Source organism: Prosopis cineraria, unplaced genomic scaffold, assembly GCF_029017545.1.
Source record: "Prosopis cineraria cultivar Desert tree isolate PC_DT_omini unplaced genomic scaffold, ASM2901754v1 PC10, whole genome shotgun sequence".
NCBI lineage: Eukaryota > Viridiplantae > Streptophyta > Magnoliopsida > Fabales > Fabaceae > Prosopis > Prosopis cineraria.
Genome location: NW_026555341.1, coordinates 30,749,391 through 30,773,118, shown reverse-complemented (window position 1 = coordinate 30,773,118; position 23,728 = coordinate 30,749,391). Strand labels below are relative to the sequence as shown.

Sequence of the window (23,728 nt, the reverse complement as noted above, 5' to 3'; positions counted from 1 at the left end):
GTTAAAAATTTAATTTTTCTTAAATTTTGTTTGCTTTCTATACATCCAGAACTTAAAACTATAAATTGCATAGAATATACAGCAAGTATAAATAGCCAGCCAACATAATCAATGAATCTATAACAAGTTATAACTATATATATATATATATATTTGAAATGAACCAAGATAATATTTTCTCCATATATCTAATATGTTAATCTATATATATAATTGTTCAATTACTAAAAAAACTATAAAAATTTGTTCAATGTCACTTTGAAAAGTGCTCTTGGAGAAGTTGTTGAGCAAAAATATCTCAAATGCTGTCAACCTCTTCTTCATTATAGGACTCTGTATTATTAAAAATTTAAATAATAAAGTTAATCAAAACAATACTTTAGGGACTTACATATAAGAATTTAAACTAAAAAACAAAACCAAACTAAAAAACAAAACCAAACACCTCATCTAATCTTTTAGTACTTCCAATTTGAAATATCTCATACATGTAACGAATAATATAATATTTGCATTTTGTGTTTCTTGGCTGCCTATGGAAATAAAATAAATGAAAATTTAAAATTAAATCAAAACATATGAGGGATAATTAAATATGAAAGCTAAGGGTTCATATTTACATTTGAGTAAAATCATTCCACAGCTAATTTTTGCTTGCATTTTCCAAACTTAAATATATAATATTTATCAATTACACTATTATCAATTGTACACTATCACAGAATAAGCTAAATATAACACCACATATTTGATGTTTATAAGCTAAAAAAGACCAATAAAAAGGCACTAAATACTTGACGGTTTTTTCAAAACAACCGTCAAGTATTTAAATATATAATTGATGGTTTTATGATAGTAACTGTCAAATATATCTTATTTAAAACACTACTAGAAAAATAGCAAGTGACATGGCACAAGGTGGACAATGATGTGTCATGAGTTGTCGCACATGTAGTGGGTGATAGCACACGAGATAGTAGGTGACATGGTGGTTGACAAAGCATGAGGTTGTTGATGACATGTCATAAGTTGACGTCACACATGGCGGGTGATGTGGTATAATTATTTTTAAATATAAGCATATTTAGCGAGGGATTAGTGAGGGATTCAGTCCCTAGCTAATTGAATTCCTCGCTAAATTCCTCACTAATTAGTGAGGGAAATACAATTCCTCGCTAAATTTAGGGAGTCTTTTTTTAGCTACGAATTTAACGAGGGACAAAAGTCGTAGCTAAAATGTAATTTAGCTACGAAAAATAGCTTTTAGTGAGGGATTCAATTTTTCTAGTAGTAAAATTATGTTATATATAAATATATTTAACACTTGTTTGAATACAACTGTCAAGTATATAAATCATATACTTGACGGTTAAATCTTAGCAAGTGTCAAATATACAACATATTATATTTGCATTTGAATTATAAAAATCAATCATAACTTGCAATATGATGCACACAAAATATTTTACCACAAGTGAACAAGTCAAATGCAATATGTTAGTTGGTCAAGATCAATCCTACAAGGAATCAAGCACAATAACAATTAAACAATAAAGTTCTTACCTTTGATTACATTAAGCAAAACCAATTAGAATTGATTGATTAACTAAAATTAAAAAAGTGAACTAAATAAAATACAATGAGATTCCCAATCCAACAACTACAAATGTTCAAGGCAATCTAGAATCACAAATCCCTTGCCAGCTTCATAGATTTTTCTTTTACTGAATTAATTAATTTGAATGCCAATTTTGTTATCTAGAGTATTGGTAGCTATAAGGGCCTTTCGAACCTCAAATAACCCTCTCCCAAAGTAATTATGTTATTTCTAACAGAATTATCTACGAGTCAAATTCAACTCAAACTCACTCTAATATGATTATATAGGGCGCTTAGGTATATTTCTATCCTAATTGAAAATTAGATAGTAATCTAATCTTCTCATATTACTCAACCTATGGGTCCACATAAGATTTCCCTTTGTTAAGGCAAAATCCCAACACCCAAATTCATATTTAATGGTGGCTAAATATCAAATAGACAATTAATTGCAAGATTGAGCAACCAAAATCAACGTTAAGTATAAATAGGTAAAAACAAGCTCTAATCCACCCACAAGTTCATAGTTACCCTAGGTCAAAGGTATTCAGCCACTAACAGCCATGGAAATAACAAAACTCAACAAAATACACATCCAAATGAAGAGAAAAGGAAGAAGAAAGCTTAATAGGGATGATTTCTATAACAAATCGCAAGACCCAAATGTTCCCCAGGCTTCTCCAACTCTTTCTCCACCTTAAAATGCTCCCTAGACATGAAGATGAAAATGATAGCCATAACCCCTTAAAACACAATTTTAAGTGAAACTATGCATTTTGCTGAAAATTGGTATCCAAAATTGGTGCTACAGCTGAGGCATAATTTAATTTCTTATGGGCTTCAAAATTGTTAGCTTTGGGCCCATAAATTGGGCCTCCCTATATGAATAAAACCCATATTTAATGCCATAATTGATCCAATAACTTCTACAATTGTCTTGAAATATATCCACACCCACTTTCACAAATAATCATCTATTAAATCATAAATTTGCTAATTAATTCAACAAGATGACTTCCAATTACATTAAAAACTCTATTAATTTCATTAAAATATTGGAAGTCATCTGTCACGCCTTGAAAATAGAGGGTGACCAGCATGGGTGCGAATTATTTCACACATTCTCGTAAGCTTCAAAATGAAAATGCAATTCAATTTTTTTTCTTTTAGAAGAATAAATCAGATTATATGAAAATTCTAATAGCTCGATACTAATTGTCATAAGAAAGTTTCAACATTTTTGTAAAAATTTCGGCAGAACCTCCCTTATAACTAGGATCTCCTGAAAATTCTATAACATAAAATTTTTATAGATTATAATATAAATCAAGAGCGTAGCTCCTTTCAGCCAACAACCAGTATACAAATCAAAATAAAATCTATCAACAATCTATGTAAAGGAATTAATCTATCTTTCTAAATCAAAATACATAAAGTTTAAATATTGACATAAAAAAAACTATACCAAACAAAAATTCCATCTAATTTAGCCGCATTGCCCTTTCAAAGGTTGGTGGGATCAATGTCAGCTAGTAAATCTGAGACCAAAATAAATTTTTTCAGTGAATAACATTTCTAAAATAAAATTTAAAAGAATTAAAATAATAAACTGAAATAATCATGTAAATTAGTTAAAAATATGATAATTCATCATAATAAACTTATAATTCTATAAATCATAATCATAACTGTAAAATGAGAATAAATTGAAAGTAGTTTATTTGATCATGTTTAAAGAAAAAAATTTATTTGTAAATAAATCAAAGTGATATAATTGTTAACCAAAACCATGGAAATTTTGAAAACACATATTAGTCAATATTTAGAATTTTGAGAACTCAACAGAACAGGTAACAAACATGGACACAATCTATGAGGGTAAATAACCAAACGTGGCTTATGCCATGAAAATAAACGTGGACACACAGTCCATGAGGATAACTAATCAAACGCAGCTGAAGCTACAAAAACAAATATGGACACATAGTCCACGAGGGTAATACTAACCAAATGTGGCTCAGGCCATGAAATCAAACATAGGTACAAAGCCTACAAATATCAAACATGAAAACAAAGTTCACAAAACAAACTAGCTAGTTTTTAACCATAGTGCACTACGGGTTAATGAAACTGCTATTAGCAATAGTGTTATGTTAGAGTCCTCTAAAATCACATTTAAAATATGCGAGAAAATAATCACTTCTAAAATACAATTTATATTTTCAATATCTAACTCGCATGAGTCATTTCAACTTCCAATCTAATACTTGTTGAAACTAATACATCATAAAAACTATTCAAGCTTGCGTTAATTGAATAGCCATACATTTCTAGAGTTTAATAAACAAACTAATTTCACAACTCTTTGAAATATATTTCTTGAGAAAATAAATGCACATATCATCATCAAATTATCCATTATCAATGTTCCATAATTTCCAAAACTAATGTAATTCATCAGAGTAAAATGTTTTAATAAAAGTCTATTACAATAAAATAAATTAAAGGGAATGTTATTCACTTACTTGTTGCAGTTTCAAATTTTCAGAATATTCTTTCTTCAGTTTCTATCAGGATCCTCTTCTTCCACATGTCCTATAAAGACATAAATAAATTTTAATAAATTTTAAATGTATTATACAATCTCAACCAATCCTCATCATTTAAAATTTCAAAATCAAACTTCATGCTTTACAATTGGTCCAAGTATTATCATTCATATTACTAATTTCTTCCAATTTATTTTAGTCATGCCCTTCTATTTACTTGAAGTAGAATTTCACCTGTAATTTTCACCAAACACCTTAGATATATTATTTCTAACTATTCAATTTAAAATATCCAACAATTTACTATCATCCATGTAAATGCCAAAAAGTTTAAATGGTTACATAAAATTTCATGGTTACATTTCTTTAAAGTGTACAAGTTCATTCATAATTCCATATCTTCCATATTCATACTTCTCCTACTAGGCATTCTTTCAAACACTTTATGGTCATATTTTTCCCAAGCTTAGACTAATCTTTTCTTTCAAATTTCAGCTTCCATAAATCTTACAATACCAATATCCATTATGATCCCAAGAACTTATAAAATTTCAAACACTCAAAAATTAAGTTTAATTCCTCTTACAAGCATTGTAACAACCATCTTATAGACACAAATTTCAAATTTCACACCTAAGCTCTTTCTCTTTTAAATCCATTCTAACAATTATTCAAGATCAACTAACCCAATAAATCAACTTAGCTTACATATTTTGAGCCATATATATATATATATATATATCATTGTTAGTCCTCAGGATAGATTTTTCTAGATCAATTGAATTTCTTTCTTCTCCCATTTTCAGCACAGGCAGCAGAGGCAACACATAGAAATGTATAATCTCCACAATATCATCCTAGCCACTCACACACATAGATTATACAAAGAGAAAGAGGAGAGATTGAAGCTTCTAACCTTAGATGAACCAACACGTATGGATAGAGGAAGGAGAAAGCAACTTCGAATGGTGAAGAAGGAAGGACTACCACCGTAAATGAAGAAGAAGAGTGAGCATATCAATAACCGAAAAACAAACAAGAGGAAGAAATCTTAGCTCACCCAAAGCATTTGTATGCACACGAAACAACAAGGTGAAAGAAAGAGAGATTATGCATACTTGAAGTAGTGACAGAGGCAGATGAACAATGATAAAACAGGGAAAGAACTCATAGCTGAGGCGAACGGACTAGCAGCGGGCACACCAGTGACGACGACCCACGCGAACGACGGTGCTAGCTACAGTTGAGGAGGAAGAAGGCAGTGATCAGTGGGAGGCAGAGCAAAATGTCAGTCAGACTCTAAATCCCTCTCTGCTCCAGAACCATCAAAAAAAAGGAAGAAGGAAGAGTTTAAAAAATCTGATGGGGATAAGGGCAGTTTGGTAATTTCTGGAAGCAAGAAAATAAAATAAAATCTCGCCCTTTTTGCCTCAGCTAGATTCGAACCTCAGACCTATGGGGAGAATGTTTACTTAGTTGCTACTACAATAACTTTCCTTGTCATATATATCCTAAGAATTAATATAATAATCATTAAAACACAAACTCATATATTTATTTATTTTTTATTTTTATTTTTTTGGGCTATTACATCATCAAACCCCCACACTTGAACATTAGCTTGTCCTCAAGAAAAAGAAAATCACTATACAAAATATTAAAAGAAATTGTGCATATTGCAAAGTCACATAAATCCAAACTTTTAAGAATTTGATCTAACTAGAAACCTTTCTCCCCTTCAAAAAATAAAAGCAGTAAGGCAATTAATTAAGCAAAGATAATTTTCAACAAGTTATTCCTCACCAATCAATTGTTTACACTCTACGCTCAAGGTGTTACAGGTTAGTGTTTTACTCAATTCTATCTATTGTAAACCATCTACTATAGGCTTGCTTCTCATATTAATCTCCACTTAATTATGCCAAAGCACACACAAATCAAAAGGATTTTTCAAAAGTTATAATGCAAAAGGTATGGTGATGAAAAGATTAGATGGATTGTCACTTTTATACTAACTCTAATAATGTTATAGGTATTTTTGCTCTTGGCCCATGATTTCGTGGGTATTTTTGCTATTGGCTAATGATTTCGTGGGTATTTTTATCCTTTATTAGTCCACGTTAGCAAAGACTAGCGCGTGACATGCATAATCAATATTTAATAGTTAAAATTAATGGTGTTAGGTCAAAGTTAATGATCTGATTATTTTTACACCTACTCATGTAACATTATTTTTGCTCTTTTACTCACTTTAGAATATTGGGTGGTCGTGGTTGACCACTTTGTGGGTATTTTTTTCCCTTTACCCTTAAATTTAACACATCTTCACTATTATTCTTTTTTGTTTCATGATCCTATATATCATTTATTTCTAATTTTGTATATAACATAAGAAATTTAATCTCATAAATATCTTTTGAATAATTTTATTTAGTTTTAAATTTTTAAAATTATTCATAAGAAATTTTTTCAACAATTTAAATGGTAATTTTATAAATTATTTCCTCTAATTTAAAATTATATTTAATTTTTTAAACATACTTTTAGTGGAGACAAATGTTGTCATCAAAAGTAATTATACAAATTATTTATAATTTTTAAATTATTTTTTTATAAAAATACTTTTGATAGCAACAACGTTAGTTTTGGTAGAGACAATTAAATGTTGCACTTTTAGTAGTGATATTTAAAAGTCGCTGTTAAAAATTTATTTTTTGTGATGACTTTTGGTGGCGACATATTATTGCAGTTGAAAGTGGACTATTGGTGTTTATAAGTTTCAAATTGCTCATAATCCTTCATTCTTGCAATGTTCTAGTAGAGCTTTTTTGTTCTCCTTCATTTTTTCTTTGTTCATTTTTTTTCAAGCCACAAATCGCTCTTATTTCTGTAAAAAAATGACCATATGTCACGGTGCATGTACCACATGCTGCGATGTGTGGTAGAGAGAGGGACCTTCATGCTCTGATAGCTTGTGCACCATGGCATGCTATACACGCATCGCGACATGTGGCACAAATCCATTTTTTTTTTTTTTTTCTCACTTTTTGACATTTGAATGTCTTGACTTCACTTCGGACTCATTCCTAATGCTAAGCGAATAACCTAAAATATCCATTAGCCCTTTATAACTACAAACCATATTAGTTTACTTAATTAACTTCATTTATTCGGCTAATTAGAGTTAAATTCTTTAATATGTTACATAGTGAGGTCTCATAAACACATTACCTAAACATGGCAATTTCAATTAACACGTCAATTCTTGGGTCAGTTTGATTGTGTTGTTTTAAAAATGATATTTTTGATTTTATATTGATTGATATTGATTATAGTTATTACTTGAGCATGGTGTTGAATTTGTGATATTTATCTCCACATATGAACAAGCGATTCGGCCCATCTTTATATTATATCATACGCTCATCTTTTATTAATAGAAATGACCATTCTGTAATTATAATACTCAGGCAATTATCCTTCTCGTTTTTTTTTTCCGGCTAGCAAGAATTAGTAAATTATCTGTGTAAGCTTGAGATTTGTTCAAACTAAAGAAGAAAATAGCTATGATAGTTCATGTCAAGTTAATAAAGGGGGAAAGCAAAAGACAGGTCATGTCAATTACCTAACAGTTTGGATCAACAATGACGTGTCATTAACCTTTTTGGGAATAAAAATTCAAAAATAATGATCTTTTTTTTGTTTTATTAATTTTTCCTTCAGTTTTATTCCTGAGACACAGCCACCCATGCACGCATACAATTCGTGTTAACATTAAATTCAAACCTAAGAATTCTTTCAAGAGAAAGAGGTGGCATTACTGTTAAGATAATTATTAGTTGATAAAAAAAAATAACAACCATTTGAAACTTAAAGTATGCATTTTTTAGGGAAAAAATAATAAGCATTTCAATAAACTCCCAACATTTGTGTTGGATGAAAATTGAATGAATTAAATTTTAAAAATATAGTTCGACTCATACATTGAATATTAGGCCTTTGGTTGGAATAAACTGAAATGGGCATGGAATTTAATAGTGAGAAATGTGAGCTGATTAGTTTGAAAGAGATACTGCATGATTTAAGAAATTAATAAAATAGGAGAGAATGTGCTAAATTAGATCATGAATTTTTGAAGATTATATAAAAGAGAACAGGAAAATAGAAGGAGAATTAACGTGCAGGGATTTCATAAATAATAAAATCATATTTACCTTAAGGCGACTCTGTTTGACTAGGAAGTGTGACAAATAAGGAAAAGGACATATAATAAAATTAATGACCAAACAGAGTCACAAACATAAACGGATTTGAATTTGGTAATTGTAGGCACTGAGTGCTTGTATTATCTGAGTCGTTGAAATCTATATCAACAACTCAGATAAACTCACTCATTTATTAATTAATCTCAAGTAGAGTATGAATTTAAAATAATTAATTTGGATTTTAATGGTTTAATTGATACGAGTACTTAGTTCATATATCAAATACAGTCACCAAATACAAATACAACATAAACATGAAGAGAGGTGGAGGATATGGATATATGAAGTCACGAGGGGAAGCTGAGTAGTAAACACAGAGAAGGCATTATAAGTTTGGCGGTTCATATCAGATAAACTAATCCTTGGCCACTGCCGCTTGCACGGGCAGTTGGTTCTTGACCCATTCCAGATACCCTCCTCCCATGTTCCTCACATTCTTGTACCCCTGCCAGTGCCATTTCAATATTCATTCATCATTACTATTCTCAGTTCTTACATAAATAAAGTGACCTTCAAGTATATCAAGTGATTCCACTTACATCACCCACAAGATCCCCCGTCGCTTGCATAGATCTCACCCCGCTCTGGCAACCCTGATCATTGCACACGCCTCAACAGCTATATTTTGCCCTTAATTAGCTACTTGTATTTCTTCTAATACAATTTGTAAAAATAATGACTTGTCTTATTAATTTTAATATGAGATATATTTACATTAAGGAACAAGATTTATTAAGATCTATTAGAGAATAAAATAAAAATTCATAAAGAATAAAATAATAGTAAAAAAATAAAATAGTTATGAAAACTCTAACTATACAGAATAATATATATAATAAAAAAAATCTAATATTGTGGTATGTTATCTTCGTTCTGAAAATAGAATTCCTAAGAAAAAAGAAATGTTTACCACCACCAAATGATCTTCCTTGTTGCAGGATGACCAAACCTGGTTCAGAAACTCTGGATTCTTCACCCTCCCTGTTGCACGACAGCAGAGATTCAAATAAAGAATAAAGACGAGGTGTCCTGAGAGAAGAAATTAAAATTCCATTACCCTCTGGCGTATCAAACATGTAAGGAATGTTTATGATCCTGTCCACAGCTGGATGCCCTTCCTCGAACTCTTCCGACGTCCTGTTTCACGATTGGGTCCAATTTCTCCGCATCAAAATTATTATGTTGCCCCCAAAAATATCAGAAAGTGTTCGTCCCATTTTCTCACCGAAAATGACCAAACAGAGGATAGGAAGATTTCTACCTTACATCGAGATAAGCATGGCCGGCAAGGGTCAGAGCCTTGGCTGTGTGCACGTCAACGGTGACAACCTCGGCTCCTGAACTGCACCACAAAACAAAAAGGAAGATGGAGAGAAAATGGCACTGGTTGTACAGTGTATGGGGAGCCAGAAGAGAAGGTCGAACCTTTCAATGATGCTCATCACGAAGAATTGGAAAACCAGGTGAAGAAGGAGACGAAGCAGTCTGGATTGCTTTTCGTTTCCTGTAAAATGTGATCCAGGAATTGCTGCACGAGTCGGATCCCATCTTTTGCGGGACAGTTTGTTATTAATGCGCCACGTCACCGAAAACGATTGTGGGACCGTTTGTTATCAATGAGCCACGTCACCGAAAACGACAGCTTTCGTCGGGCTGTAGCCATTTGAGTAAGGCCACCCGTACCGTATTAATTAACGGTAAAAAAAGCTTCAGCTTTATCCCTCTCCGTTTTCTTAAAGTATTAAGATTACACTGCTTTTTTTCCCCTTCTGGTGCAATATTGGATCTTGAGATTGAACTTAATTACACCTATCATGGTGTGCGGACATCGGGATGCAAGCTATACATCCATCATCGCTCGAGAGAATTATCACAACTTCGTTGAGAATTATTCAAGATAGTCTTTTAAACCTGACATGACATTACACAGTAAAATCTGAAGCTCCGTGCTTGCGTTCCGTCGAAATTCTTGGTCGACAGCTTGACATGTGATAAATGTTCAAATTCTTTGTTGGAGCTATTCGGCGAGATCAAAACGTTAGCTGGAAATCACGAGTCATTTTAGTCATTTTATTGTTTATTATTACAGATTGTATTGGGTTTGTTAAGAGTTGTAATTCCTATTTTTTAGATTTGTTACTATATAATATCTTCCAGATCATAGTAGCACAGTGAGTCATGAAATAGTGATGTTTAGTTGAGAGTTTAAGATTTTAATGTTTACTTCATCATACGCCACCAGAACTTGCTTGTCAGTTGAAGGAAAAGATGCTCAGGCTTGTTTGACAACCTATTCTGCAAATAATTTTTTATTTAAAAAAATCTATTTGATAATGTATTTTTAAAAAATATTTTAAAAATAAAAAAATAAAAATATTTTGTTATTGTTATGGGATATTATTTTAGAAAATAAAGGAGAATGAGAAAAACTAATATTTTCATCATTTTTTATCTCAAAACATGTTTTATAAAATATCAATTTTTAAAAAAATAAAATAAAAATAGTTTCAAACAGGCTTAAAATTTTTCAAGACAAAATTTGGTGCTCCTTAAACCTCAGTAATAGCTAGCCACCCCTAACTCAAAAAGATTGAATTTGAGCTAAGAAAATTGAATAAGATAAATCGGTTGGTATCCCTTTCCCTATAGCTACTCTAATCCTCTCATCTCTTTCTTGTCCAAAAAAAAAACCCTCTGTTTTTTTGGCCTAAACCAAAAAAAAACCTTCTTATTTCTTTCCATTTTCATTTCTTATATTCCTTTTTAATTATCTTTGGATTATAATTTTTTATGCTATCCAAACAAATTAAATGATTTTAAATGCATAAATTTTAAATGTGAGGTAAAATTCAAATCAATATCTACCCATTCAAATTAAATGCTACCTTAATGGACAGTTTTAAATTTAGAACTAGTTGAGGAGTTTGTTTTGATTCCAAATACATTTTGCCTCCCAAATTTTTTATTTGTCTTCCAAACGATCCTTGATTATACATGCTAATGGAGAATTTTTTCAATGAAGGTAGTTTCCAACGCACAAATAATTGAAGAGGTATCTTAGAAAAGCCACAACACATTTTCTACAAATAACCAACTTAACTAATTTTTATAATCTCTTTAGTTACCTATCTTTGACATTTAGGACTATGGGAAGCAATAAATAACATTAAAATTAAAATTGGATGAAGGGTCCCCCAACAAATAAATTTCAATAACTTTCCTCCAAGGCTATTAAAGATTGTCCAATCACTGTGGTTTACAAGGCTATTAAAGATTGAACTTAATCACAAGAAAGCCAAGGAGAGTTTTTTCCCTGCTTAAATGCAAAAATTACTTTGAAATAATTTTTTCCTCACATTATTAGTAGAAAAATAATTTTTTATAGATAAATGAAAAAGTTTGTGGACTTGTGTCAAGGTTTACTGGGGAACAAATATATTGTTACAAGGACATTTTCACCACATCATTACATAATTTAAATTTAAAAGTATTATGAACGAGTGTGTTTATTTTAATATATAAGAATAAGATAGCCATCGTTCGTACAAAAATAACATCTTCAGCACATCATCACTTAATCTAGAAGTATATTATGAACAAATCTGTTTATTTAATTTAATAATAAGAATAAGAAAGCAATCTAGAAATCAAAATTAAGCCCTATGGTTAATTATCCTTTACAATAGACGACATAGTTTTATTAAGATTTATATAATTTTTCTTATATATTACTCCTCTAATCCTATTTATAAGTCACTTCTATTATGTTTTATTGGAATTGAGGAAAAACTTACTCATTAATTTTATCTAAAAATTTAATAAGTTCTCAATTTTACTCTTATTTAATATACATTCTTTATTAATATATTCTCTCTCTCTCTCTCTCTCTCTCTCTCTCTAACATTCAATGAAAGGTAAATAGGGAAATTTGTGTTAAAAATTTAATAAGGTGATCTTTTAAAAAAACCAAAAATAATCTTCTATTTCTGCCTCATAAATATGACAGTCGGAGTATGTGAGATGTGAGTAGGAAGACTAATTTCAAACAGTAGTATATTAATAAAACGTTTGGTTGCCCTTTCTTAATTGTAATATTTTCTTTCTACGTTGAATACTTAATTTTAGTCCATGCATCTTAATGATCATTGTAGAAAACAATTACAAATATAATTTAATCTGATTTACATTTTAGTTAACATAATTAAATCCTAGCTTTGTTCGTGATTTACGTATACAATTCAACTTCTTATTGATTTTATTCTATATAATATACTGATAGAGTTTTTGTTTGAATCCAAAGTTCTCAATTGGATGAATATGGTCCCCCTTCCAGTATATTGAATAATACCCTGAGATTGATGGATTTAATTTTAATGAATTAGAACTATTAAAATAACAACATAATTTTAATTAATAATTATTGATATGATATTTTAGATCTTCTTTCAAAAACCTAATATATCTGTTGCTATATGCAGTGGTTGACGAGTGCGAAAGAATTGATAAAATATCCTCCTATATCATCATCCATCAACACACCGATGTTTTTATAAACCACCACTGACGTCTCTACTAATGCATACATACTTTATATGAACTTGTCATTAAGTTCACTGCACACATATGTATCTCTGCGCTTCTTATTATTACACTACACACATACATATCTGAAATAGAACTTTATGGCATCAGAAAAGTCAAAGTCCTCTGATCTTTCTGATCTTCCCAAGCACTTCCACGAAGATGAAGATCACTTATCCCAAGAATGCAAGGATCTCATTGCAAAGTAACCCAGTAAATTGACCCTGATCAACATGCCACTCCATCAATACAATGGTTTCTGGCTCTCCAAAAAGCATATTCAAGGAATCTTAAATTTTCAGAATCACTACCAAGCTCATGATTCTGACGCCCTCCTTGTCACCTTCCCCAAATCTGGCACCACGTGGCTCAAAGCCCTTACCTTCACTATTCTCAATCGTAAGACCTATGATCCAAATCCAGCCCAAACTCACCATTCTCATCATCCTCTCCTCACTGCTAGCCCTCATGATCTTGTACCTTTCATAGAGTATTACGATGATCTTCAAAAGCCCATGGCTATTCGAGACTCGTTCTCATCGTCACCGAGACTCTTTGCATGTCATGTCCATATGTTTTGTTGCCAGAGTCTGTGAAGCAGTCTAGATGTAAGATTGTGTACTTATGTCGAAATCCTAAGGACTTGTTTGTTTCAACATGGAGATTTGTGAACAAGTTACTAGAACCAGATGCCCAACGGTTGGTTTCAATTGAAAATGCATTTGAGAAGTTTTGTCAAGGAGTGATTGGTTATGGGCCGTTTTGGGATCACATGTTGGAATACCATAAGGAGAGTTTGAAGAGTCCAGATAAGGTTATGTCTCTGAGATTTGAAGAGCTGAAAAGCAAACCAGTTGAGGTTTTGAAGGACCTAGCTGAGTTTATGGGTTATGGTTCTTCTCAAGAGGAAGAGGGTGGTAATGTTGTAATCGATATATTGAAGCTCTGTAGTTTTGAGAGTTTGAGTAGCATGGAAGTGATAAGACTGGAAATTCATGGCACAAGATAGAGAATAAGGCTTTTTTTAGACGTGGAGAAGTTGGAGACTGGAAGAATTTCCTCACATTCGATATGGTCCAACGTTTAGATGAAATAACTGAAGAGAAGTTGGAGAAACATGGCGTGAAGTTTTAGATCCATATAAGTTCCTTGGAATATCTAGTCTACCTAAAATAGCAATGTTCGAATAAAATTTTCTAAGGGCAGAGTTGTTCGTCCTTCATTTTTTTATATTTGTTTATGGTGTGTTTACATTAATGGAAATTTGAATTTGGATTTATATTCAGATCAAATCCTCATTTGAATGCACAAAATTTTATAGATTTATTTCCTATTACGTTTTCTTTATAATTTAAATTCTCTTCACATTCTAATCCCTTGAAATTGTAATCACTTCAAATCTCTCATTTTTTTTGTTTTTCATTATTGATGTCTTTATAATTTTTGTATCTTTTTGTATCTCTCATTCTCGTGGCTGGTTGATTGAAAAATAAAAATAAATTCATCACTTTTAATTTTTTGTTTTTGTTTTGAATATCTAACCCATCTCTCCATTTAAATATTTTTAAACTAATTAAACAAAAAATTTTAAATACATGAATTTTAAATGTGATATTTGAAATTTGAATTTAAAATTTAAAATTTAAATCCAAATCTATATCAATCCAAATACCACCTTAACTGTTTCATGGAACGTTACTTGTTTATTTTATTCTATATATTTGTGAATTAATAATGGGTCATATGTATCTATTATTGCATTGTAGTAATTGTATAATAATCATTTAGAATATTTTAATCAGATTGATAATCATCACAATATGTAAATATTATATATTTTTCGTTGACACAACAAATGATGCATCAATGGCTCCCCAAGCTAAGTATACCCAAAAATGCCTCTATCATTAAATATGGAGGTTCACCATTCAACTAACCTTTTTTTTGTCCATTATTATATATAAGAAGGTAATAATTGACTACAAGCTTTTGTTTGTCGAACTTGTCAACTTATACATATTCAAATTACACATGCAATTTTTTTTTTCCCCAAAGTCAGGCGCACACGCTATTGCAAGTGCAAACGCAATGCTTTGTTTAGAAGCCTCAAACCTTATTCATAGTTTTACTTGTGGACAAGCAAGAAAGTTTTCAATAGCCACTAATTAAAATAACTCAGTGATCTCATCATACAATTTTAATATAATCACCTTAAAAAATATATATATAATCACCTCAAAAATTACCACACACTCTATGATGATTGAAACCATAAAAATATTGCAATGGTCTAATCACGGTTTTATTTTTTTTTTCTTTTGTGAATCGGACCCCAAGGGCTATCAAGGTCAAATCATTCCTCCACATTCAAATAGCTTACACAGATATTTACAAATTGACCATTAATAAAATCCTCACATCGACAACAAGATTTGACCCCATAATCTTTGGATTACTGGCCAAATCCTTATCAATTAGACTTTAGACCAATCTTTGTTTCTAACACTAATAAAAAAAATGACTTTTGACAGTGACTTCTAGTGGTGATAAAAAAGTCGCCGTCAAAAGTAAACATTTGGTAGTGACTTTTAATAGTTGTCACCATAAATAACTTTTAGCTATAACATTTTTGTCATTGCCAAAAATATTTTTATAAAAAATAATTTATATAATTACTTTTGGTAGCAACATTTGTCACCTCTAAAAGTATTTTAAAAAATAAAATATAATTTTAAATTATATGAAACAATTTATTGAATTATTATTAGAAAAGTTTTCTTATGAATTATTTTAAAAATTTAAAATTAAATAAAATCATTCAAAATATATTTATGAAATTAAATTTATTATTTTATATATAGAATGAGAAATAAATGATATATAGGATCAAAGAACAAAAATAATAATAATCAATATGTGTTAAGTTTAGTTATTAAATTATTTTTTAATTTTGTATTATACATAATCTTTTTTAGACATCTATAGCTCAATTTTTTTAAAGAATGATCTTATTAAGCTAGTATTTTAGTATAATATATATAATTAAAATCTTGAAGGGTAATTACTTTCAATTATAATCAAGTTAAGTTATACATAAATACTTACTTGCATACAAATACTAAATGAAGTAGGATCTATAAATGTGAGAGGTACTTCTATTTAATAAATTAGTCTTTTGGATGAGCTTTTTCTCTAAGCATGTGCTCATAATATTGGTGCTTTTATTAAGAGGTTGATATAATCACGAAAAGGACTACCCACCTATGATGCATGTATACTTACAGAAAAAATGCATAAAACACACTAAAAATATGATTTCAAAAAGCTATAATTTCTTTAATCTAAAAGCATAGGATACATATAAGAAATTTAAAAGAAAATAAATTAAAAAAATAATATTATGATACTTTATAGATATGTAATGAAGAAGCCACCCAAAAGCATTCTAATTAGCAAGACATTGCATAGTGAAGTGGACCTTTGGTGGCGGCTTTTAATAGCCCCACCAAAAGTAGACCTAAAAGTGTTTTTATAGAAAATAATTTAAAATTTAAAAATAATTTGAATCATTACTTTTGGTGACAACATTTATTCCTACTAAAAGTATTTTTAAAAAATTAAATATAATTTTAAATTATATAAAATAATTTATAAAATTATCATTTAAATTATTAAAAATTTGTTATGAATTAAAAATTAAATAAAATCATTCAAAAGATATTTATAAAATTAAATTTCTTATTTTATATACAAAATTAGAAATAAAAGATATATAGGATCATGGAACAAAAAGAATAATGGTGAAGATGTGTTAAGTTTAATTACTAAATCATTTTTTAATTTTATATTATTCATAATTTTTTTTAGACATATATAGCTCATATTTTTTAAGAATTATGTTATTAAGCTAGTATTTTAATATGATAAATTAAAATCTTGGTGAGTTATTACTTTTAATTACAATCAGGTTAAGTTATATATAAATTATTACTTATATATAAATACATAAATGATATTGAGATGTCAAAGTTGTATGGATATTGTGAGATACAAATGATATTATAAGTTACTTAGTATATTATGTACTTGATGCTTAGCTTGGTATATATATGATGTTTACTTCTACCGAGCTCTAATAACTTTTGGACAAGAATTTCATGTAATTTTGCCTAGCACATTAAGGTTTTCATTGTTATAAAAAAAATTACTAATAAAATTTTATAACTAATTATTGCTTAGAAGAATATAAAAAATTATTCAAATTCACCTTACTATAAGGTAGAGAATGGTTAAAGGTTAACTAGATTGATTGCATATGAGATCCTTGTAATTATCTTGTATTATAAAAGTTGTTAGTATTTGTTAAAAATTTAAAATTATTCAAAATGACTACTAACAAAATTTAGGTGATTGAAATTAATTTGATATTAAAATAATTTTTAAGATATTGAAAAACTGTAGATAAAATATATTTTTTTTATAAAAGAGGGGGAAACATTTAACCATTTTAGAGAAGATAAAGTTTAATCATTTAATTTATCAATTTTTGGTAAAAATATGGAGAAGGAAAAAGTAAAAGATATTTAACATAAACTAATATAATACATATTTATAAATAAATTATATACTTTAATAATTTTCATTTTAAAAATAAAATTTAAAAATTGGTTACAATGTATATGAGAATATTATTTAATATTTAATATTTGTTTATTTTAAGTTCATTTTCCTAACAAAAATACTTCGTCCATTTAAAAATGTAAGGCACTTTTTAAAAAGTTGGATATTGAGAAATGTAAGGCATTTTTAATCTTTCAAGGTGTAACTATTGCCTCTCTTTTTTTTAAAAGCACCCCTATTAATAATGAATTTATATTTATTGTAGGGTGTTTAGTAGGAATAAATATTAAAAGATAGGATTAGTTTGAAAGTAGGTAACTACTTTATTGGAGGGTAAAATTCAATTAAAAATGTTTTAGATTTTTTAATAGAGGGAGTGATATTTATTGGTAAAAATGATATTTTATTCAAAATATAATTTAAATATTCATATAGATTATTTTATCATATTAATAATTGAAAATAAAATAAAATATATGTATATCTTTCTAATAATATATTATTTGATATATGTGTATGTAGTTAAATAATATATATTTAATTTCATTTATAATAATATTAAGTGTATTTCTATTTAATTGACAAAAAATGGACACTTAAGGCTTGGAGATGGAAGAAGTTAAGAGTTTAAACTTTGACTTTAGCATATTTTGCAATAAATATATGATATGTTGCATGGTGATAGCATGGTGTATGAGGTGGTTTGAAGAGGCACACACATGGTGGTGACGTGACACAATGTGGCAACATTTGTTTAATGTGTGGCATGTGATGTGGTATGAGTTGGTGGGGTGATACACACATGGTGAAGGGACGTGGCATAAAATAAATTGTTATTTTTTAAAAAATAGTTTGTCATGGCTAAAAGTTAAAAAAAGTTTTGGCTATGACAAAATAATAAAATAAATTATTATTATTATTTTAAAAGAGAAGCTAAAAATAAACTTTTAGCTACACGAAAAATTTAACGACGACATTTATTACCACTAAAAGTATATTTTTGATAGTGACAATTATTAGTGATGATTGTTATTACAATAATCTTTTAGTAGCCAAAAAAAAAAAACTTTTAGTGGCAATTTTTGAAAAGTCATAGCCAAAAGTTTGTTTTTTTTGTAGTGAAGGTGGCATTGTCATGTGCTCATATTGGGAAAGTTCACAAGTAGAGTGAGATTTATAAATATGAACTACTCTACCACCTAATAAGTTAGTTTTGTAGAATGGGATTTTTTTTTTGGATTTATGCTCATGACACTAATCAAAATCTCTTCTTATCTTATAATTGATTGATAAGAGGAAAATAAAAAAAAAAATTAAAATCAATACCTACTTATCTATAAAATATACACTTATCAAATTCCAAGAGGCAAAAACACAAACAGAAACAAATTGATTGTTCTGTCAAAACACAAAATCGAATCAAACTTTATTTGTAATCAGTTTTAATTGATTCATGTTAGTTTGGTTTAGTATAGATTCATATCGATTTTAGATACCCTTAGATAATGATGTATTACATTTTTTTTCTTCTCCTTAGATGTTTATTTCCTAATGATAATGAAAGTCTTGGAACAATATTTTTCGCCGATGTAACTGATTAACCCACCGATGTTACCGGTTTTGATCCGTTCAACTTCAAGTTACAATTTTCTACTGGTCTATTACTTTCCGATTTTTCTTTTTCTTATTTTTTTTTCTTTTTACCGATTTTGGCACGCCTCTGGACGAAACCATAGGGTAGTTGCTACTTGAACTGGTCAGTTTGACCTGATCATGACAAAATTCCTTCATTTAAAATTTAATTTTCATATAACATGAAAACTTGGTCACTCAAACTGAAAGTATAATAACACAATTAATTTGTTTATCAGATTTCAATTCATGCAACACGCTAAAGTCACGCTGATTAAATCTGAACACAAGCCAAAATTTTAATTGGTATTTCCATCAATTAATTCCACGACGATAACATGTTCACTTGATGCTAACCATTTACAAGTTTAATTCCCTTCAGAATTATTGTGATGAGATTGTATATCTCATTACCATCACTTGATCATTTATCCGGTTATTCTCTCTATACTTCTCACACTAGAACAACATATGGCAGCGAAAAACTCTAAATCTGATAATCTACCTGCTCTTCCCAAGTACCTCATCGAAGATGAACAACTTTCACAAGAATGCAAGGATCTCATTGATACCTTACCCACAGAGTCGGGTTGGATCAACAACTATATTCATCAATACAATGGGTTTTGGCTCAACACAGGCCAATTGCAAGGAACTCTCAATTGTCGAAGCTACTTTCAAGCTCAGGATTCCGATATTCTCCTTGTAACCTCACCAAAAGCTGGTACCACCTGGCTCAAAGCCCTTAGTTTTACCATTCTCAATCGCAAGACCCATTATCCAAACCCGCAGTCAGACCTGACCCAAACCCACCACCTTCATCCTCTTCTCACTACTAATCCTCATGATCTCGTACCCTTCTTAGATACTGTCTTGTATTTCCAGACCACCATGCCTGACTTAAGATCTTTCCCATCACCGAGGCTTTTTGCAACTCATCTTCCTTACATTTTATTGCCAGAGTCTGTGAAGCAGTCAAGGTGTAAGATTGTGTACTTGTGTAGAAACCCTAATGATCAGTTTGTCTCCATGTGGCACTTTGCAAACAAGTTAAGACCAGAAACCCGAGGATTGATTAGCATTGAGGATTCATTTGATAAGTTTTGTCAGGGAAAGATAGGTTATGGGCCATTTTGGGATCATATCTTGGGATACTACAAGGAGAGCTTAGAGAGGCCAGAGAAGACAATGTTTTTGAGGTTCGAGGAGTTGAAAAGTGCGCCTGTCAATGTTTTGAAGGACCTAGCAGAGTTTATAGGTTGTGGTTTTTCTAAGGACGAAGAGAATGACAATATTGTAGAAAATATATTGAAGCTTTGTGGTTTTGAGAACTTGAGCAATTTGGAAGTTAACAAGAGTGGAAAAGTGTGGTGTGGGATAGAGAATAAGGCTTACTTCAGGCGTGGACAAGTTGGAGATTGGAAGAATTTCCTCACATCTGACATGATCAAGCATCTTAATCTTATTACTCAAGAGAAGCTGGGAAAACATGGCTTCAATTTTTAGACCCATATATGTTACTTGGACCATCTATTCGAGATTCGACTATAACTTTTTAAGTGCATTGTCTATCTTATATCAGTTTCTTCCTTATTGATTGACTGTTATTGTTTGCTAGTAATGCATAATGGTTTTCAGACACTGTACGTGTACTCTAGCTTTTAAATCTTTGATAACCTCGCAGGTAAATTTATATTCAAATCGTAAACATGAAGGATAATCATCAATAACATGATAATGAGAGGACCGAGCTGTTTTCCTTATGATGATATATAAGAGTTGTGATGTTCATAAAACTTTCACATCAAGCTGCTTTTTAAATGTTGATATTTATAATTAAACTTTAATTTATATAGTCGAGATGGATGTTTGGCATTCGAACATATAAATACCTCCCACAAATTTAAAGGTCGATATGATTTTGTAGAAAGCCTATTGCAACAAAATAGAAACCTAAGAACTAAGATGATCGTAACGCTTATGAAATCCTTTTTGGTCAAGGCAGTAGGATATGGAAGGATCGTGAATGGCCTAAATGGCACCAAGTAGGCCCTTAAAATGCTTCCTTTGGAGGGAAGGTCACAAGTTCAAAGCTTGTGGTGTACATGCTATAATGAGCGGCGGTGTTTTCCAAAATTGGATTAGACTGGCATGTTCAATCGATTAAATGGGAAACTAGCCATATGTCCGGTTCAAAACGCTTCTAGAACCGGTCAAAAAGTGAATCAATGAGAAACCGGTCTTAATTGGTCCTAAACTGATTTTTCTTATGTTTTTAATTTTCCAATAATCCAAAATTATGTTATTTTGAGTTTTTATTTGTATTGAGTATTAGATATATTTGATGATTTGTTCATGTATCTAGTTAATCGTGGAAGTTAGCTTGCATTAGTTTGGTTGGACAATTGATCCAGCACATTCAATGATTGGAGTGATTTATAATAAACTGTAATGTCGCTGTGATTAATATATGGATAAATATTACTTAATATATTTTTATATTTCATATATTCTTTAAATTTTATTAATTTAATTAAAACCATGTCCGACCACAATCTGATCACTAAACTTTGAGCCGGTGCTTTGACTAGTTCAGTGGTAATCTGATTGTAAAAGCATTTGCCTGATGAATGTGTGGGTGTGATGGTAGGATATGTGACTGTGTTCAATTATGCCCAAAACAGAATCCTCTCCCATATGGTGCATGAAAATTATGGCGCAACCAATAATTGATATTCATTTCAAACGCATAATATAATTAATGAATTTTTTTTGAAGATAAACATTTTGTATGGGTTGGTTTCATATGATAGTATTGGTACAATTAAGCTAGACGGATTACTTGAAAATCTATGTGAGTACATATGGATGTTAATACGAAATTCGCTATAAAATATTGTGTTAGGGGAGCGTTTTTTTTGTCATTGGTCGCGTTATAAAATGCCTCCAGTGACAATTCTTGCATTTTTCAAAAATGCCTCCCAAACATGTGCAAGGATTATGTTCACGGCACTTTTCAAAAACACCATAATTGTCAAAAAAAACACGTTGAAACTATGTTTGTGGTGTTTTTCAAAAAATATCAAAATTGTCAGAAAAAAACCCCCAATGACAACGTTGTTACAGTGAAAAATGGAAGTTAGGCGTTTCTAGAAATGCTGCCAAGGGGGTGTTTTTTCTTGAAGTTCTTAAAAACTTCTTCACAAGTCTGAAAATTCTTCTTTCCTTTTTTAGGTCCCATGTAATTCTATAATTATTTTTAATTATTATTTTAAAATAAAGAGTCTGATCTGATCGAATTAATTTACATGTCTTTAAAAATTAATTTTTATATTAAGTTTTAATCACAATAAAATTTTAACTTGGAGGTATTATGTACTCTTACAATCACCCCTAGAAATTCTAGAACTTTTTTGCAGTGACAATCAATATTCGCGTGTTATGCAATACTAGAATTCTATTTTTGATATGGTAAAAGTCAGCTCATTTAAGATTAATATTTGAAAGTTATTCACAAGTAATTTAAGCTTGATGATATATAGAGAGACTCACTCAATTTCTGTCGAGTAAAGTTGAGTGCTTAAAAAAAAAAAAATCATATAAGAAGAATTATCTTTTAATTAAGTTTGACAACACTTGAACATAAACATGATCCATCTAGATCTGAGATCATATAAGTTTTTAGAAAGAATTTCAATTAGCTCCCTTGTAAGAGATATATTTATTAAAGTACAAATTTATCCCAAGATCACTTTTCACAGTGTAATTAGTTACCTAAAATATTTAAAGACGTTTACCTTAATATTTTTTGAAAATGGTATAGTTGACCTTGATTAACCAATTCATATTCTGACCGTTATCTGCCACGAGACATATATTTAGAGATTTTCTTGGGGGGGCGGGGGAGACTAACACGTGGCTTTTGGGTTCCCTATCTGCGTTCTTCTCTGCTTCCCCTCCTCATTATCACGTTCTTCTTTGCTTCCTCTTCCCTCCGCTAATGTTCTTTTGCTATGTATCAAAGCATTTGATCAGACTGAAGCATCGAGCTATCAGCTAATGATCAACAAGAGGCTTTCTCTCCCAATATTAACAAGAACAAGGATTCTGGACTGTAATGGGAACCCTATCCAAGTCATGATTGTAAAGAAGAACGATGACCAACTGGTTCGAACCTGTCAAGCTGAAGCTGGTGGCTTTTGACGGAGACTTCCCGGCCTGTGACAAGGACGCGTTGACCGGATTAAGCAGCATACTTTCTTCTTCTTGCACCTCCACTACCCACCATGATTCTCAGAGCGATGACGAGGCTGAAATTGATACCAGAAGTGGGTTAGGTAATATTTCTCTCTGGTCTCTCTGTCTCTGTGTTCCTGATGAGTCTAAGAAAAGACTTGTCTCCCTCATCTATCACTTCCCAAATCCTCGCCCTCCTCCCCTTTCCCAAACCCAAGTCGAGGCTTTGGCCACAGGCAACGTCAT

The 23,728-nt window shown here is 30.4% G+C and overlaps 3 protein-coding genes across 4 annotated transcripts; 2 read left to right on the top strand and 1 right to left on the bottom strand.

The window, feature by feature from the left end:
• Positions 1-8,572: 8,572 nt before the first annotated feature.
• On the bottom strand, positions 8,573-9,940 carry LOC129284620 (thiosulfate sulfurtransferase 18-like). 2 transcript variants are annotated; one of them, XM_054920144.1, is made up of 6 exons: positions 9,839-9,940; positions 9,675-9,755; positions 9,471-9,550; positions 9,324-9,394; positions 8,953-9,006; positions 8,573-8,858 (listed from the first exon to the last, which is right to left on the bottom strand). In XM_054920144.1, exons 1-6 carry the CDS (start codon positions 9,853-9,855, stop codon positions 8,769-8,771), a joined length of 393 nt encoding a protein of 130 aa, XP_054776119.1. In that variant the 5' UTR covers positions 9,856-9,940; the 3' UTR covers positions 8,573-8,768. The 2 variants fall into 2 exon arrangements, with proteins under 2 accessions (XP_054776119.1, XP_054776120.1); XM_054920145.1 differs by having other exon boundaries at positions 9,327-9,394.
• Positions 9,941-13,227: 3,287 nt separating this feature from the next.
• LOC129322553 (cytosolic sulfotransferase 15-like) lies at positions 13,228-14,003 on the top strand. The gene is made up of 2 exons (XM_054968853.1): positions 13,228-13,393; positions 13,582-14,003. Exons 1-2 carry the CDS (start codon positions 13,228-13,230, stop codon positions 14,001-14,003), a joined length of 588 nt encoding a protein of 195 aa, XP_054824828.1.
• A 5,714-nt stretch (positions 14,004-19,717) lies between these two features.
• Positions 19,718-20,752, top strand: LOC129322552 (cytosolic sulfotransferase 12-like). Its single transcript, XM_054968852.1, has one exon. The coding sequence runs from the start codon at positions 19,718-19,720 to the stop codon at positions 20,750-20,752; it is 1,035 nt and encodes a 344-aa protein (XP_054824827.1).
• Positions 20,753-23,728: the final 2,976 nt, after the last annotated feature.